Source organism: Sander lucioperca, chromosome 17 (assembly GCF_008315115.2).
Source record: "Sander lucioperca isolate FBNREF2018 chromosome 17, SLUC_FBN_1.2, whole genome shotgun sequence".
Classification (NCBI taxonomy): Eukaryota; Metazoa; Chordata; class Actinopteri; order Perciformes; family Percidae; genus Sander; species Sander lucioperca.
The window spans coordinates 20,973,390-20,990,889 of NC_050189.1; the positions used below are offsets into that span (position 1 = coordinate 20,973,390).

Sequence of the window (17,500 nt, forward strand, 5' to 3'; positions counted from 1 at the left end):
CTGCCTGAAAATGTCCTGATGTTTAATAGACAATAAAAAACTAAGAAATTAAACCTTAAAAATCCTGATTCATATTTTTCCCCGAATCGTGCAGGCCTAGTGCTACTCTCCGACCGGATGGAACCAAATATACCTGTCAGCATGGTAGAGGACTCAGGTCTTACAGACGTACTACAGTTGGCATGTTCTGACCGTCTTATACATGGCCGTCGAGGAGGACAGTAGTCTCACCTGACCGTCTTATACATGGCTGTCAGGGAGACATCTCTACAGCCTTCCTCTTCTCTCCACCTGACATCTCTACAGCCTTCCTCATCTCTCCCACCTGACATCTCTACAGTCTTCCTCATCTCTCCACCTGACATCTCTACAGTCTTCCTCATCTCTCCACCTGACATCTCTACAGCCTTCCTCATCTCTCCCACATGACATCTCTACAGTCTTCCTCATCTCTCCACCTGACATCTCTACAGTCTTCCTCATCTCTCCACCTGACATCTCTACATCCTTCCTCATCTCTCCCACCTGACATCTCTACAGTCTTCCTCATCTCTCCACCTGACATCTCTACAGTCTTCCTCATCTCTCCACCTGACATCTCTACAGTCTTCCTCATCTCTCCCACATGACATCTCTACAGTCTTCCTCATCTCTCCACCTGACATCTCTACAGTCTTCCTCATCTCTCCACCTGACATCTCTACAGTCTTCCTCATCTCTCCCACATGACATCTCTACAGTCTTCCTCATCTCTCCACCTGACATCTCTACAGTCTTCCTCATCTCTCCCACATGACATCTCTACAGTCTTCCTCATCTCTCCACCTGACATCTCTACAGCCTTCCTCATCTCTCCACCTGACATCTCTACACGTGACGTGACCTGCAGCAGCAGCACTCCACCTGAGGAGCGGTCGGCTCGGCTCCTCTCAAAATCTGAGTAAAATCTTCTAAACTGACCTTTGTTGATCTGAAATGAAGACAGATTCAGCAACTGCACGGCCTATTTCTCTCTTAAAATGTTTTCAGAAACACGTTTCGGTGAACTATTTTAGTCCAATATGAGATCGTATTCTGAACAAGACGCCATGACAGTCTGGCTGTGAATTTCTGGAGAAACCAGTTCGTCAAATCAGCTGCCGGTTTTCATTTTCTGGTAAATAATCAGACTGTTAATGGAAACAATACAGAGCAGCGCCGCCTGCTGCTATGGAGACGTATTACGTGCAGAGCGTACGCTCCAGTCGGCGTCTCCTCCGTGAGTTCTGAGGCATATTTTGGACCTCGGGACCCGACCGATCAGTCCGACTGGCTTTACTGCCGACGGTCGGCCGTCTGGTTGGTGTATCACAGCTCTTAAATTGTTAAATGTTTCTTCTACACATTTTCAGCGCTTATTTCTACGTCCCATATTTTCTGATATAAAACAAAAATTGAAAACGGGTCAATGTGACCCAAAGTCAACACAAGGGTTAAAAGAGGAGTCAGACAAGGAGACTGTCAGAGTCCTTTATTATATTATATTATTTTTGCTGCAAGTATTGAACCACTGGCTGAGTCAATAAGACAGAATGAAGATATAAAGGGAAGGAGGGATGAAGGACACAGAATATCATTATTCTCAGATGATATATTAACATATATGAGTGACCCTTCCAGCTCGCTGATAGGCCTGGTGGATATCAGGAGATCAATCCCGCCTCCTGAGTTCATTTTCTGCCTCAGTTCCTGTTTTTCGCCAGTGAGTCTGTGTTTTCTGGGAGTTCCTGAACGCACCCTGTCTGGTTGCCTGGCGACGAAGCAAGGCGGGAGAATCTGCAACCACCCACACACCCACACTCCTGATCATCAGCTAAGCCATGACCTGACATCCATTCTCGTTAGCCTCACCAGTATGTCTGCTAGAGTATAGTTAGTCAGTTTGAGGAGTTTGTTCTGCATGTTTGTGATGTTGTGCCGTTGCTGATCTGCCTGTTCCTCTGTCTGCAGGTTTGTGACGTTGTACCGTTGCTGACGGACATTCTCTCCACCTCTGCCTGGCCGTCTGCTTCACCATCATTATTGATCTGCATCTACCTGTCAGCCGACCCACTTCCACCCACTGCCTCACCAGCTGGACTCACCTGCTTCCACGTACAAAGCCAAATAAAGACTCTTTAACCTTTCATTTTCATTCTGCTTACCTTGTCCTTAGGGTTAGGGTACCTTAGGGTACCTTGTCCTTGGGGTTAGGGTACCTTGTCCTTGGGGTTAGGGTACCTTGTCCTTGGGGTTATGGTTAGGGTACCTTGTCCTTGGGGTTAGGGTATCTTGTCCTTAGGGTTAGGGTACCTTGTCCTTGGGGTTATGGTTAGGGTACCTTGTCCTTGGGGTTAGGGTACCTTGTCCTTGGGGTTAGGGTACCTTGTCCTTTGGGTACCTTGTCCTTGGGGTTAGGGTACCTTGTGCTTAGGGTTAGGGTACCTTGTCCTTGTCTTCTCTTGGGTTCCTGTCCTAGTGAATCGTGACCAATGAGGCTAAATCAGCAGCTGTGATGCTCTCAGGTCAAAGTCCTGCAGGTTTAGAGGGTCAATTCAAGTCCAAATGGACTAATCCAGGCGTCAGATATCTGGGTATCATCGTTACTTCTGCCACGTCACGGCTATTTGATGCTACTATGGGAAATTAATAACAGAAATTAAAAAAGATTTGGCTAGGAACCACTGAAAGCAGGACACAAGGCACCAAACCTCTATTCAGACGGGTCAGAAGAGTCTGTGGTTGCACTGAGAGATGATCTGCTTTCATAAGACTGGGAAATAATCTATCAGGAAAAAGATATTGATAAAGTATATGGTGAATTCCTACGAATAGAATTATGTGATAAAAACATATTGCAGAAAACAAGAATATAGTGATAGACCGTGGATTTCAAAAGGATTACACAATACCTGTAAAATAAATACACTTTATAGAGAATTTATTAAACACAGAACTATACAAGCAGAAAATAAATATAAGAAATATAAAAATAAGCTAATTAAGATTATGAGAACTTGTAAGAGAGAATACTAAAGTAAACTATTAGATAATAATAAAAATAATATGAAGGGTATATGGAATATACTAAACAGTATTATAAGAAAGGGCACGAGACTAATTATCCCAGTATTTCAATGAAAAGAACATTAATAATATGGAGGACGTGGTCAATCATTTTAATAAATATTTTGCAAATGTTGGACCAGATTTAGCTGGAAAATTCCTATTCTGCAGATAATCGATAACAGATATAAAGATCTCACTGAAATCAATGTGCAATGCTTCTTAAAGCAGTAGAAGAAAAAGAATAATAGACATTGTTAAGAAATGCAAAACTAAAGCATCCGCTGATGGTAATGAAATATATATCAAGATAGTAAAAAATGTAATTGAGGAGATCTCAAAACATTAACTCATATTTTTAATTAGTCATTCCTAACTGGTAAATGTCCAACTGAAATAAAAACAGCAAACGTTATAACTTAGAGATAAACAACAAACAAATTACAGGCCGGTCTCTCTGCTTTAGACTTTATACTTTCTACTTTATACTTTAGACTTTAGACTTTATACTTTCTACTTTAGACTTTATACTTTAGACTTTATACTTTATACTTTAGACTTTATACTTTAGACTTTCTACTTTCTACTTTAGACTTTATACTTTAGACTTTATACTTTAGACTTTCTACTTTATACTTTAGACTTTATACTTTATACTTTAGACTTTATACTTTAGACTTTCTACTTTAGACTTTCTACTTTCTACTTTATACTTTATACTTTAGACTTTATACTTTCTACTTTAGACTTTATACTTTAGACTTTATACTTTATACTTTAGACTTTATACTTTAGACTTTCTACTTTCTACTTTAGACTTTATACTTTAGACTTTATACTTTAGACTTTCTACTTTATACTTTAGACTTTATACTTTATACTTTATACTTTAGACTTTCTACTTTAGACTTTCTACTTTCTACTTTAGACTTTATACTTTAGACTTTATACTTTATACTTTCTACTTTAGACTTTAGACTTTAGTCTTTAGTCTTTAGACTTTAGTCTTTAGACTTTAGTCTTTATACTTTAGACTTTAGACTTTAGACTTTAGTCTTTATACTTTAGACTTTAGACTTTAGTCTTTAGACTTTAGACTTTAGTCTTTAGACTTTAGTCTTTAGACTTTATACTTTAGACTTTAGTCTTTAGACTTTAGACTTTAGTCTTTATACTTTAGACTTTAGTCTTTAGACTTTATACTTTAGTCTTTAGACTTTATACTTTAGTCTTTAGACTTTAGTCTTTATACTTTAGACTTTAGTCTTTAGACTTTATACTTTAGTCTTTAGACTTTATACTTTAGTCTTTAGTCTTTAGTCTTTATACTTTAGACTTTAGTCTTTAGACTTTATACTTTAGTCTTTAGACTTTATACTTTAGTCTTTAGACTTTAGACTTTAGTCTTTATACTTTAGACTTTAGTCTTTAGACTTTAGACTTTAGTCTTTAGACTTTAGACTTTATACTTTAGACTTTAGTCTTTAGACTTTAGACTTTAGTCTTTAGTCTTTAGACTTTATACTTTAGTCTTTAGACTTTAGTCTTTATACTTTAGACTTTAGTCTTTAGACTTTAGACTTTCTACTTTAGACTTTATACTTTAGACTTTCTATAAGTGACTTTGAGTCTTTGAAAAGCGCTATATAAATTCTATTTATTATTATTATTATTATTGGTGTGAATGCTGAAGGCATGAATTGCATTCTCTAGTTATTATTATTATTATTATTATTATTATTATTATTATTATACTGCCTTAATTCTCAAACATTCTGGAAAAACTCTTCAATGACAGATTGGACAAATTCATAGATAAATACAAATTACTTACTGATAGTCAATAATAGAGCTGCAACGATGAATCCATTAGTCAACTTTTAAATTAATCGCCAACTATTTTGATAATCGATTAATCGTTTTAGTCATTTTTTTATTAAAATAAATCAGATTTCTCTGATTTCAGCTTGTTAAATATGAAGATCTTCTAGTATCTTCTCTCCTCTGACAGTTAACTGAAGATCTTCTAGTATCTTCTCTCCTCTGACAGTTAACTGAAGATCTTCTAGTATCTTCTCTCCTCTGGGACAGTTAACTGAAGATCTTCTAGTATCTTCTCTCCTCTGAGACAGTTAACTGAAGATCTTCTAGTCTCTTCTCTCCTCTGAGACAGTTAACTGAAGATCTTCTAGTATCTTCTCTCCTCTGGGACAGTTAACTGAAGATCTTCTAGTATCTTCTCTCCTCTGACAGTTAACTGAAGATCTTCTAGTATCTTCTCTCCTCTGACAGTTAACTGAAGATCTTCTAGTGTCTTCTCTCCTCTGACAGTTAACTGAAGATCTTTGAGTTTTGGACAGAACAAGACATGTGAGGACGTCCTCTTAGTCTTTGGGAAACTCTGATCCACATTGTTCACCATGTTTTGACATTTTTATAGATCAAACAACTAATCAATTAATCGAGAAAATAATTGACAGATTAACTATGAAAATAATCGTTAGTTGCAGCCCTACGTCAAAATGGATTCAGAAAAATAGTTCAACATCACTAGCTTTAACTGATCTCACTGAAGAAATCACAAATTCCACAAACAAAAAGAAATATGGAGTTGGGGTATGTATTGATTTGAAAAAAGCATTTCATACAATGAATCATGAAATATGAATTAATAAATTGAACGGCTCTGGATTAGGGGGATGGTGATGAATTGGTTAAGCAGTTATTTAAAAGAGAGGCAACAATTTGTGAAGTTGGGAGATTATACATCTGAATGTTTGGACATTGCGTGTGGTGTCCCCCAGGGGTCAGTACTGGGACCTAAACTATTTATCCGCTATATAAACGACATATGTAAAGTATCTGAATTAATGAAATTTGTATTATTTGCAGACGACACAAACATCTTTGGTTCTGGTCAGAATTTACAGCAACTCCTGGACATCATCACTTCAGAATTCAGAAACATTAAACAGAGGTCTGACACGAATAAGTTATCATTAAATGTGAGTAAAACAAATTCATGATATTTGGCAATTGTAAATCAATCAATCAAGTTCAGTTACAGATAGAAGGTGTCAATATAGAAAGTTTATGAAGTTAAATTCCTTGGAGTGATTATAGATGACAAGATTTGCTGGAAATCTCACATAAAATATATCCAAACATAACTGTCTAGAAGTATTTCAGTCTTGGCTAAAGCAAAGCACATTTTAGACTCCAAATCACTCCACATTTTGTATTGTTCAATGGTGTTACCGTATTTGAATTACTGTGTAGAGGTTTGGGGAAACACATATCAAAATTCATTGAAATCGTTAATTATAACAAGAGCAATAAGAATAATTCATAACACTGGATATTTGGAACACACATATTCACTATTTTCACAGTCTAAAGCATTAAAATTACTTGACCTAGCAGTAATTATGTCCAAATCAAGAAACAATGTGTTGCCTGGCAACATACAGAAAGTGTGGCACTAAATTGTGGAATAAACTAAATAATGAATTAAAGCAATGTCTAAACATATTCCAATTCAAAAAGATGTTCAAAGAAATTATATTCCAGAGGTACAGAGTAACACAGTGCAGTTAATAACCTGGGCTGATACTGAACAATCTGTAGTATGTGTATAATTGTTGTTGTGTATGGGTAAATATATGAATGTGAATATAACTTCTGAATATATATTTTCATTGATTACAGATTATTATCTCTGTAGACTTCTTATTTTGTAGCTAACTCATTTAATAGGGTAGAAAGGGTATAAAGGGGTAGGAGTACATCAGCTTTACTTCTTCCTACTCCTTTTGGCATGTGTAAATAGTCTGTAAGTACTGGAAATTATGGAGTTTTATTTTTTAACTTTTTTTTTTATTACTATTGTTTTCTAATGTTTTATTTACATTTTCAAAATAAAAGATATCAATCAATCAATCAATCAATCAATCAATCAAGGGGAGACGGCAGGGACAAGTCCACTGGGCTCTTATTGTGAAGGGGAGACGAGAGGGTCTCAGAGGAGCAACAGTCTCATGTTTAATGGTTACAGACGTTCTGACTGGAGAGCACCTGAACACACCACAGTCAGACTGTTGATCTCTGAAACTCGGACTATCAGAGGAGCACCTGAACACACCGCAGTCAGACTGTTGATCTCTGAAACTCGGACTATCAGAGGAGCACCTGAACACACCGCAGTCTCTGAAAGTCAGACTATCAGAGGAGCACCTGAACACACCACAGTCAGACTGTTGATCTCTGAAACTCGGACTATCAGAGGAGCACCTGAACACACCGCAGTCAGACTGCTGATCTCTGAAACAATGGAGACATCTGTCTCCACAAAGATAAATGTGGTTAAGTGTTGTGAATAAAGTGGGATTAAATCTGGTAAAGTGTGGGTTAGGGTTAGAGTGATGTTGAGGTAAAGTAGAGACGGAGACAGCGTGTTGTTGAGGTAAAGGAGAGACGGAGACAGCGTGATGTTGGGGTAAAGTAGAGACGGAGACAGCGTGATGTTGAGGTAGAGACAGCGTGATATTGAGGTAAAGTAGAGACGGAGACAGCGTGATGTTGAGGTAGAGACAGCGTGATATTGAGGTAAAGTAGAGACGGAGACAGCGTGATATTGAGGTGAAGTAGAGACGGAGACAGCGTGATATTGAGGTAAAGTAGAGACGGAGACAGCGTGATGTTGAGGTAAAGTAGAGACGGAGACAGCGTGATGTTGAGGTAAAGTAGAGACAGCGTGATATTGAGGTAAAGTAGAGACGGAGACAGCGTGATGTTGAGGTAAAGTAGAGACGGAGACGGCGTGATGTTGAGGTAAAGTAGAGACGGAGACAGCGTGATGTTGAGGTAAAGTAGAGACAGCGTGATATTGAGGTAAAGTAGAGACGGCGTGATATTGAGGTAAAGTAGAGACGGAGACAGCGTGATGTTGAGGTAAAGTAGAGACGGAGACAGCGTGATGTTGAGGTAAAGTAGAGATGGAGACAGCGTGATGTTGAGGTAGAGAAAGCGTGATATTGAGGTAAAGTAGAGACGGCGTGATATTGAGGTAAAGTAGAGACGGAGACGGCGTGATATTGAGGTAAAGTAGAGACGGAGACGGCGTGATATTGAGGTAAAGCAGAGACGGAGACAGCGTGATATTGAGGTAAGTAGAGACGGAGACAGCGTGATGTTGAGGTTGAGACAGCGTGATATTGAGGTAAAGTAGAGACGGAGACAGCGTGATGTTGAGGTTGAGACAGCGTGATATTGAGGTAAAGTAGAGACGGAGACAGCGTGATATTGAGGTAAAGTAGAGATGGAGAAGCGTGATGTTGAGGTAAAGTAGAGATGGAGAAGCGTGATGTTGAGGTAAAGTAGAGATGGAGAAGCGTGATGTTGAGGTAAAGTAGAGACGGAGACAGCGTGATGTTGAGGTAAAGTAGAGACGGAGACAGCGTGATGTTGAGGTAAAGTAGAGACGGAAACGGCGTGATGTTGAGGTAAAGTAGAGACGGAGACGGCGTGATATTGAGGTAAAGTAGAGACGGAGACAGCGTGATGTTGAGGTAAAGTAGAGACGGAGACGGCGTGATATTGAGGTAGAGACGGAGACGGCGTGATATTGAGGTAGAGACGGAAACGGCGTGATGTTGAGGTAAAGTAGAGACGGAGACGGCGTGATATTGAGGTAGAGACGGAGACGGCGTGATATTGAGGTAGAGACGGAGACAGCGTGATGTTGAGGTAGAGACAGCGTGATGTTGAGGTAGAGACGGAGACAGCGTGATATTGAGGTAAAGTAGAGACGGAGACAGCGTGATGTTGAGGTAAAGTAGAGACGGAGACGGCGTGATGTTGAGGTAAAGTAGAGACGGCGTGATGTTGAGGTAAAGTAGAGACGGAGACAGCGTGATGTTGAGGTAGAGACAGCGTGATGTTGAGGTAAAGTAGAGACGGAGACAGTGTGATGTTGAGGTAGAGACAGCGTGATGTTGAGGTAAAGTAGAGACGGAGACAGTGTGATGTTGAGGTAGAGACAGCGTGATGTTGAGGTAAAGTAGAGACGGAGACAGCGTGATGTTGAGGTAAAGTAGAGATGGAGACGGCGTGATGTTGAGGTAAAGTAGAGACGGAGACGGCGTGATGTTGAGGTAAAGTAGAGACGGAGACAGCGTGATGTTGAGGTAAAGTAGAGACGGAGACAGTGTGATGTTGAGGTAGAGACAGCGTGATGTTGAGGTAAAGTAGAGACAGAGACAGCGTGATGTTGAAGTAGAGACGGAAACAGCGTGATGTTGAGGTAAAGTAGAGACGGAGACAGCGTGATGTTGAGGTAAAGTAGAGACGGAGACAGTGTGATGTTGAGGTAGAGACAGCGTGATGTTGAGGTAAAGTAGAGACAGAGACAGCGTGATGTTGAAGTAAAGTAGAGACGGAGGCGGCGTGATGTTGAAGTAAAGTAGAGACGGAGGCGGCGTGTTTTTCCCTCAGTTGGTCGTTTTATTATAAAAGTTGAAGTTTCTACACAGCTGACAGTGAACAAGGAATCAACAGAAAAACTTGATAAACCTCCAGTAAGAAAATAAAAAACAACATTAAGAAGATGATGATGAAGAGGAGGGGGGGAGGGGGGTTAGGGGTTTCCATGGTGACACACAGAGGGGATGAGGAGGGCGTGGGGGGTGCAGGGAAACCATGGTAACAGTGAGGAAGGGGAGAGGGGGGTTACTCTACTGCCCTCTGGTGTCGGACAGTTTAACATCTGATGATCTCACACACACACACACACACACTCAGACGCGCGCGCGCACGCGCGCGCGCGCACACACGCGCACACACAGATATACACATGCACACAGACACGCACGCACAGACACACACACTCTCAGCGGTCCTGTGTGTGTGTTTCAGAGCGAGCGGTCAGCTTCAGGAATAACATGATAATAACATGGTAATAACATGATAATAACATGGTAATAACATGGTAATAACATGGTAATATGATTTAAGACGTGTGGAGGAACCCACCCAGCCCCTCACCTTCTCCAGCTACGACAGATTTAGAGAATCACATATTCATGGTTTAACTATCACGTGGCTGCAACGTGTTTACAAAATGTCTTCAGTGAATTTATTTGGGTCAGTGTTAGACCCCACCACACGGAGGCGCCAATCCAGATGCTGGCCCAGACCCCGACGGGCACAGGAACTACCAGACGGCTCGGAAACCAAACGCCCAAAACGACCCTCAGTGACTGGCCGGCCAGGAATCATATATCACGCGAGCCCTTTGCCGAGGTCCCAGATACGGCTCTGTGGTCAGACTGATGTCATGGAGAGGTGTATGTCTGACACGCCAGTTCGTTGGTATCAAGACGCAGACTCCCGTTTTACCGTGTTTATGGACGCCGTGTGGCCTCCATTGACTTACATTACCCTGTGATTGTGTGTGAATTGACGCCGTAGCGAGTAGTATGAAAGGGAGGTTGGTGGGGGGGGAGGATGGGTCAAACACAGGACTTTCACCAGGAGACCAGGGATCAGGTCCCAGGAGACCAGGATCAGGTCCCAGGAGACCGGGGATCGGGTCCCAGGAGACCGGGGATCGGGTCCCAGGAGACCGGGGATCAGGTCCCATGTGTGACGTTTCCTAAACCCAACCGTAGCCTCGCGGTAACATGTATGTCTACGCTGTGACGCTGCAGACTGCTGTCTGCTGTATCCAGCGTAGACACACACGCTGATAACTCAGACTACGTCCAGGTAACACGCCACGTGGCTTAGGAAAGGGGGCGTGTACGTTTACGTGAAGTCATGAGGTCACGTTGGTTTGTTCCATGGTGGCCTGAAACACACACACACACACACCGATACACACACACCGATACACACACACACACACACACACACACACAGATACACACACACAGATACACACACACACACAGATACACACAGACACAGATACACACACACACACACACACACACACACACACACACACAGTCTCTCTATCCGTCTGTCTGTCTCTGTCTATTCGTCGTCGTCGTCATCGTCTTCGTCCTCCCCCTCGTCGTCCTCCTCTTCCTCTCCTCCCTGAGCTGAAGAGCCGGGGTTCCTGGGGTACGTCGGGGCGCCCCCCCCACGGTACGCCACCATGTCCTGCAGGACGGAGAAAGAGAACATTAAGGATTAACACCATGTCTTGCAGGACGGAGACAGGAGACATTGAGACATGTTGTCCAGTAGGACGGAGACAGGAGACATTGAGACATGTTGTCCAGTAGGACGGAGACAGAGAGGACACATTGAGACATGTTGTCCTGGGAGACACACCTTCTCCACCAAAGGGTTCAGAGCTGAGAGTAGTTTACACTGAGACACATTTCACAAAGCTCTGGACCTAGATGGAGACACAGCTACTGTCTCTCTGTCTGTCTCTCTGTGTGTGTGTCTCTCTCTCTGTGTCTCTCTCTGTGTCTCTCTACCTATGTTTCCATCCACGTGTCTATCTGATTTAAGGGATATATTGAATGTAAAATGCTTCATGGAAGCAGTCAAATCTGATTGAATTTCATGAATATCGACTCAAATGAAATACGTTCAGTCTCATCAGATCTGATCTTGATCGATATACGGCTTATGGGATAAACGTTATTTGCTGAATAAATAATGAATTGCGATTAAGTTTTAGTTTTATGGTTGCAACCTGCCACAAAACAAAGAAGAAGAAGTTGTAGTTCATTTCCGCCCAGTATTTCCTCTCTGTTGCACACATGGCGGGGTCAGAGACAGATGGAAGTGGACCAACGAGGAGACCAGAGACTTTTTGGATTTAATTTACAAGCAAAATATAACGGCTATTTTTGATAGCAAAAATCTAAGAAATGCCATAATTTATCAGGAACTCGTGAAGGAAATGACCAACAAAGGTTAGGACAAGCCGCGGGACGTCCTGCGGAGTAAATGGAAGGTGATCAGACAGCGATACATGTCTCAAAGAAGAGAGCCGTCTCTCAGCGGTGCCGGAGGGACAATATAAGGCCGGTTCCACCTTTCTGATGAGCTGGACCAGACCCTCAGCCAAAGGCCCATCGGAGCTTCCTTGGCTTCTAATATTAACAGCTCAGGGAAGATATCACGCTCTCGTTCTCATGCGTTAAGCATTGATCAGGACTGTGCCTCAGTTCACGTTTGTTTCTTGTTTATTTTCAGAGCAATGATGAGGGAGACGTTACAGAGTCTACAGTTATGAAGATTATTTTCCAATTAAATTCATGTTTCAAGCGTTAGTGAATAAACCCCATGTGTATATGATAAAGAAATCAATGCTGGGGCTTTACATTGTGTATGGTTATGTTATGGTTGCTCAAATAGTTTAACCATATAAATGAATGCATAAGCTGCACATGATGTATCCCTGAACAGGGAAGGCAAAGCCTGACTTGAGTTAGAAACAACTTTGTGTGTTAAAGGAACACGCCGACTTCTTGGGACTTTATCTTATTCACCGTAACCCCCCACTAGTTAGACTAGTCCATACACACCCTTCTCATCTCCGTGGGTGCTGTAAGGCTGTCTGACGGCTCCAGAGGCAGCAGCCCAGCACAGATCCTGCAGGTGAATGGTTCCAGTCATCCTACTGCTCCCAATAAGGGACTAAATAACTCCAACATGTTCCTGTTTACATGTTGTGATTTGTAGAGTCACAGCGTGTACAAATAACGACACACAGCCATCTTCTAATGTAAACATACTGGGAACTATATTCTCAGGCGGAAGAATATAGTACTTGGTCTGAGAATATAGTTCCCGGTTAGTTTACGGTTAGAAGATGTCTGTGTGTCATGTGACCTTGTTTTTTGTACACACTGTGACTCTACAAATCACAACATGTAAACAGGAACATGTTGGAGTTATTTAGTCCCTTATTGGGAGCAGTAGGATGACTGGAACCATTCACCTGCAGGATCTGTGCTGGGCTGCTGCCTCTGGAGCCGTCAGACAGCCTTACAGCACCCACGGAGATGAGAAGGGTGTGTATGGACTAGTCCAACTCTGGGGTTACGGGGAATAAGATAAAGTCCCAAGAAGTCGGTGTGTTCCTTTAAAAAAGGCTGGTGTGAATACAGAGCCTGGGCTCTGTAAACTGGTATGTTAAAGAGGCCATCGTAGCTAGCAGCATGCTGACTTACAGAGCCTAGGCTACGGATTAATGCACACACACTACAGACAGGTAGGGGATCGTGAGGTGATAGTCACTGATTTTAACAAGCTTTCTCCAGAACTGACTCCACCTTTTTAAGAGCCAAATCATCATGTGAGGGCAATAAAGTTCCAGAACTTGTTACTGATCGTTTTGTTCAGGTGTATCTTAAAATGTCTCTTCAGTGTGTTTGTACAGGAGGTAGGGGAGTGCTGTGAGTACTTTGGTCTCTACTACATGGAAACAAAGAGCCACTACATCTTTGAAGCCTTAAACACAGTTTAGGAGACGAGTTATTGTCTTTGTTTAGTATTTTACAGAACAAGAACAGTTAACTGAGCATTGAGTGGTTCTTTTGAATTGTACAATGTGAACAGTTTATATTATATATTTAATACTGTACTGAAAAGGCACCGCTAAGACTCTGCTGGCAGCCATTCTGTTCCAGCTTCCTGATGAGAAACATGCAGTAAAGCTGAAGGACTAGTCTGTTAGCAGAGAGACTGCCTTGCATCGTTTCCTGGTGTTGAAAATGTGCCGTAGCTTTACCCCACTGGACTGAAAATGGGTTGAGGGTTAGACTGGGCGGACACTTACTGATGACAATACTATTATCTGCATTGTTGTCTGGAGCACAATCACTACACTACACAAGTTAGAAAGAGCTATGAAACGAGAGCACCCCCAAGGAAGAAAATACTAGAGATGAGCCAGTACAGCAGTATCTGGATCTGGATCTGTTAACCATATGAATGATCTGGATCTGTATCTGTACTCTGACTGGGCGGGGCCTAACCCAGAAGTGGGCGGATTTAACCCTGACGTGGGTCGGTTTGTCTTGAAATGGGCGGGGCTTTAACCAGTATGTTATTTTAAGCATGCAGTCGATCTGGTTGATCAGAAATAGTTATATTTATTGCTGATTAGAAAACTATTTCCATGACAGCATCAGCACTGAGCTTCAGATCACAATAACAAACTAACTATAAACACAACAAGAACAACCAATACAACACATGAGGTTGAATTATGATAAAATGTAATGAACAAGAGTTTTCATACTCAACATAACTTTCTTTTTTTATGATCAATACCTGTGTGTGTGTAGGGGAGGGGCTCTGTGAGGACTAGCCTATCACAGAACTCAGACACACTCAGCTACCCAATGAGGATTTTTATTCAATCCGAGCAGATATTGACTCGTATTACTCGTATAATACTCGTATTACTCGTATAATACTCGTACTCAGAAAAAGTGCTCTATCCGTACCAGATACTGTATTCAGCCATCCATCTTGTCTAGAGAGACTTTGTTCCCAAACGTTATGTTGAATGTTGTTGATTCAGTCAGAAAATGAACAGAAACTCCTTCAGATGTCTCAGATCGTTTCCATAAACCAGTCTGACCCCTAAACAGGATGTGATGTCATACCTCCAGGTTTCTACTGGCTGTACAGACGCTGGATGGAAACTCTCTTCACCAGCTTCATCACCACGAGCTCTTTACCAGCTTCATCACCATGAGCTCTTCACCAGCTTCACCTAATTCAACTGAGGAGGGGATGGAAACTGACCTACTGTCTCTCTGAGTGTCTGTCTCTCTGAGTGTCTGTCTCTCTGAGTGTCTGTCTCTCTGAGTGTCTGTCTCTCTCTCTCTCTCTCTCTCTGAGTGTCTGTCTCTCTGAGTGTCTGTCTGTCTCTCTGACTACCTGTCTGTCTGTCTGAGTGTCTGTCTGTCTCTCTGTGTCTCACCCGGTCATATTTCTCCCGTAGTTTCTGAGCCTTCTCCTCGTAGGGCAGCTTCTCTGACTACCTGTCTGTCTGTCTCTCTGACTACCTGTCTGTCTGTCTGAGTGTCTGTCTGTCTGTCTCTCTGTGTCTCACCCGGTCATATTTCTCCCGTAGTTTCTGGGCCTTCTCCTCGTAGGGCAGCTTCTCAGACTGAGACAGTTTGCTCCACATCTCCCCCAGCTTCTTGGCACAGTCTCCTATAGACAGACCTGGGAACTGCTGCTTCACACTGGGACGGTACTCACTGCAGAACACAAAGAACGCAGACCTGCAGGGAGACAGGCAGGGAGGGAGGGGGGGAGACAGGCAGGCAGGGAGGGAGGGGGAGACAGGCAGGCAGGGAGGGAGGGAGACAGGCAGGGAGAGAGGGAGGCAGGCAGGGAGGGAGGGAGGGAGGCAGGCAGGCAGGGAGGGAGGGGGAGACAGGCAGGGAGGGAGGCAGGGAGGGGGGGAGACAGGCAGGGAGGGAGGGAGGCAGGGAGGGACGGGGGGGGGGAGGCAGGGAGGGACGGGGGGGGGGAGGGAGGCAGGGAGGGAGAAAAAGAGACAGGTTAATGCTTCTGTGAATGAAGAGTTTCATGCGTTGAGATGTATCAGGGGTCACCAACCTTTTAGAAACTGAGAGCTACTTCATGGGTACTGAGTCATATGAAGGGCTACCAGTTTGATGCACTCTTCTGAAATAACTAATGTTCTCAGTTTGCCTTTAGTTATATATGATTATTAATGATTAATGATACTCATCTATGTGAAGACGCTGATCACGTTAATGATTTCTCACAATAATTATCAACAATGACTTAACGAGGTGGGAAACAGGTAATATCAATATTCAATTTTCATTTTTAGAACAGGCCTGAGGGCTCCTCATGTGGTCCTTGGGGGCTACCTGGTGGCCGCGGGCCCCGTGTTGGTGACCCCTGAGATGTATAATGTGAGCAGTGTTGGGGGAGGGGGTCTCTAGGTCAGACCAGACTTACAGGGATCTCTGGGTCAGACTAGACTTACGGGGGTCTCTGGGACGGACTAGACTTACAGAGGTCTCTGGGACAGACTAGACTTACAGAGGTCTCTGGGACAGACTAGACTTACGAGGTCTCTGGGTCAGACTAGACTTACGAGGTCTCTGGGAAAGACTAGACTTACGAGGTCTCTGGGAAAGACTAGACTTAAGGATGTCTCTGGGACAGACTAGACTTACGAGGTCTCTAGGACAGACCAGACTGAGCGTGTGCAGACTTACGGGGGTCTCTTGGGAGCGTTGGGGTCTTTCCTCTTGCGTCCCCTCTTTCCGAAGCCCTTAGGGGGGACGTAGTCCCTCATCTCCCGGTTGTAGCGGACCTTGTCGGCCTTGGCCATGTCCTCGAAGCACTTCTTATCTCCAGCAGTCAGACCCTGAAATCACATCACAGCAGGCTGTCTGACTGTCTGTCTGACTGACTGTCTGTCTGTCTGACTGTCTGTCTGTCTGTCTGTCTGTCTGACTGACTGACTGTCTGTCTGTCTGTCACATGACCCATCCGTCCACACCTCCAGTCTTGTGATCATTAAGGTCATTCTTCATACAACATCATCACCTCTCACATGGAGGCTTCCTGCTCTATTAGTTTACTGTCATATTCATATACACACAGAGAGAGACAGACACACAGACAGACAGACACACACACACAGAGAGAGAGACAGACACAGAGAGAGACAGACACACAGAGAGAGACAGACAGAGAGAGAGAGACAGGTAGAGAGCAGGGCTTAACCCTTTTGTTGAATGGAGGAGGGGTTAACAGCGTAATATTTCAGTATGCTCTCTGCTGGCAAACAGTTAAAGTCCTTCTGACATTACACAATAATACAAGTCATCATTAAGAACAACTAAAACATTTTGGACCAACGTTGACTTCTTCCAACCGTATGTTAAATTAGAGTCATGTAGATTTATATATTGGATATAATATCATAATCCTACAACCAGTCATTGTTAAAACTAACCTTTACTACGTTGGCAGGTCATCATCAGAACAGAGAATTAGTTCATTCATGATGTGTCCATGTTGACATTAGCTACTTTATTTACATTATTAAACACGTGGTACTGTTTATCTTCTCATATCTAGAGGTGTAGACTCTGGTTTATCTTCTCATATATCTAGAGGTGTAGACTCTGGTTTATCTTCTCATATATCTAGAGGTGTAGACTCTGGTTTATCTTCTCATATATCTAGAGGTGTAGACTCATTGTTTATCTTCTCATATATCTAGAGGTGTAGACTCATTGTTTATCTTCTCATATATCTAGAGGTGTAGACTCTGGGACGAGGCCTGATGTTTAGATACCTGCCATGGTGATGACACACAGACAGACAGACAGACAGACAGACAGACAGACAGACAGCACCAGGCCAGTCTGGGCTTCAGACA

The 17,500-nt window shown here is 42.8% G+C and overlaps 2 protein-coding genes and 1 long non-coding RNA gene across 5 annotated transcripts in view; all 3 read right to left on the bottom strand.

Annotated features, from left to right (window-relative positions):
- Window positions 1-17,500, bottom strand: part of LOC116034141 (hemicentin-1-like) — a 1,482,957-nt gene that overhangs the window by 1,272,920 nt on the left and 192,537 nt on the right. The gene's annotated exons all lie outside the window — the stretch shown is intronic.
- Window positions 1-17,500, bottom strand: part of LOC116042007 (high mobility group protein B2-like) — a 27,856-nt gene that overhangs the window by 6,672 nt on the left and 3,684 nt on the right. The window contains exons 3-5 of one of the 3 annotated variants that reach the window (XM_035993980.1): window positions 16,326-16,477; window positions 15,176-15,350; window positions 11,111-11,247 (exon numbers count right to left, since the gene is read on the bottom strand). In XM_035993980.1, the coding sequence (XP_035849873.1) occupies window positions 11,119-11,247; window positions 15,176-15,350; window positions 16,326-16,477 (456 nt within the window). In that variant the 3' untranslated portion in view covers window positions 11,111-11,118. Of the gene's footprint in view, window positions 1-11,026; window positions 11,248-15,175; window positions 15,351-16,325; window positions 16,478-17,500 lie in introns of those variants that run through there. The other 2 variants (XM_035993981.1, XM_031288135.2) reach the window with 2 other exon arrangements.
- LOC116042008 overlaps window positions 9,563-17,500 on the bottom strand; it is a 19,775-nt gene continuing 11,837 nt past the window's right edge. Inside the window, exon 2 of the long non-coding RNA XR_004895516.1 lies at window positions 9,563-9,877. This is a non-coding gene — a long non-coding RNA (uncharacterized LOC116042008). The remainder of the gene's footprint in view (window positions 9,878-17,500) is intronic.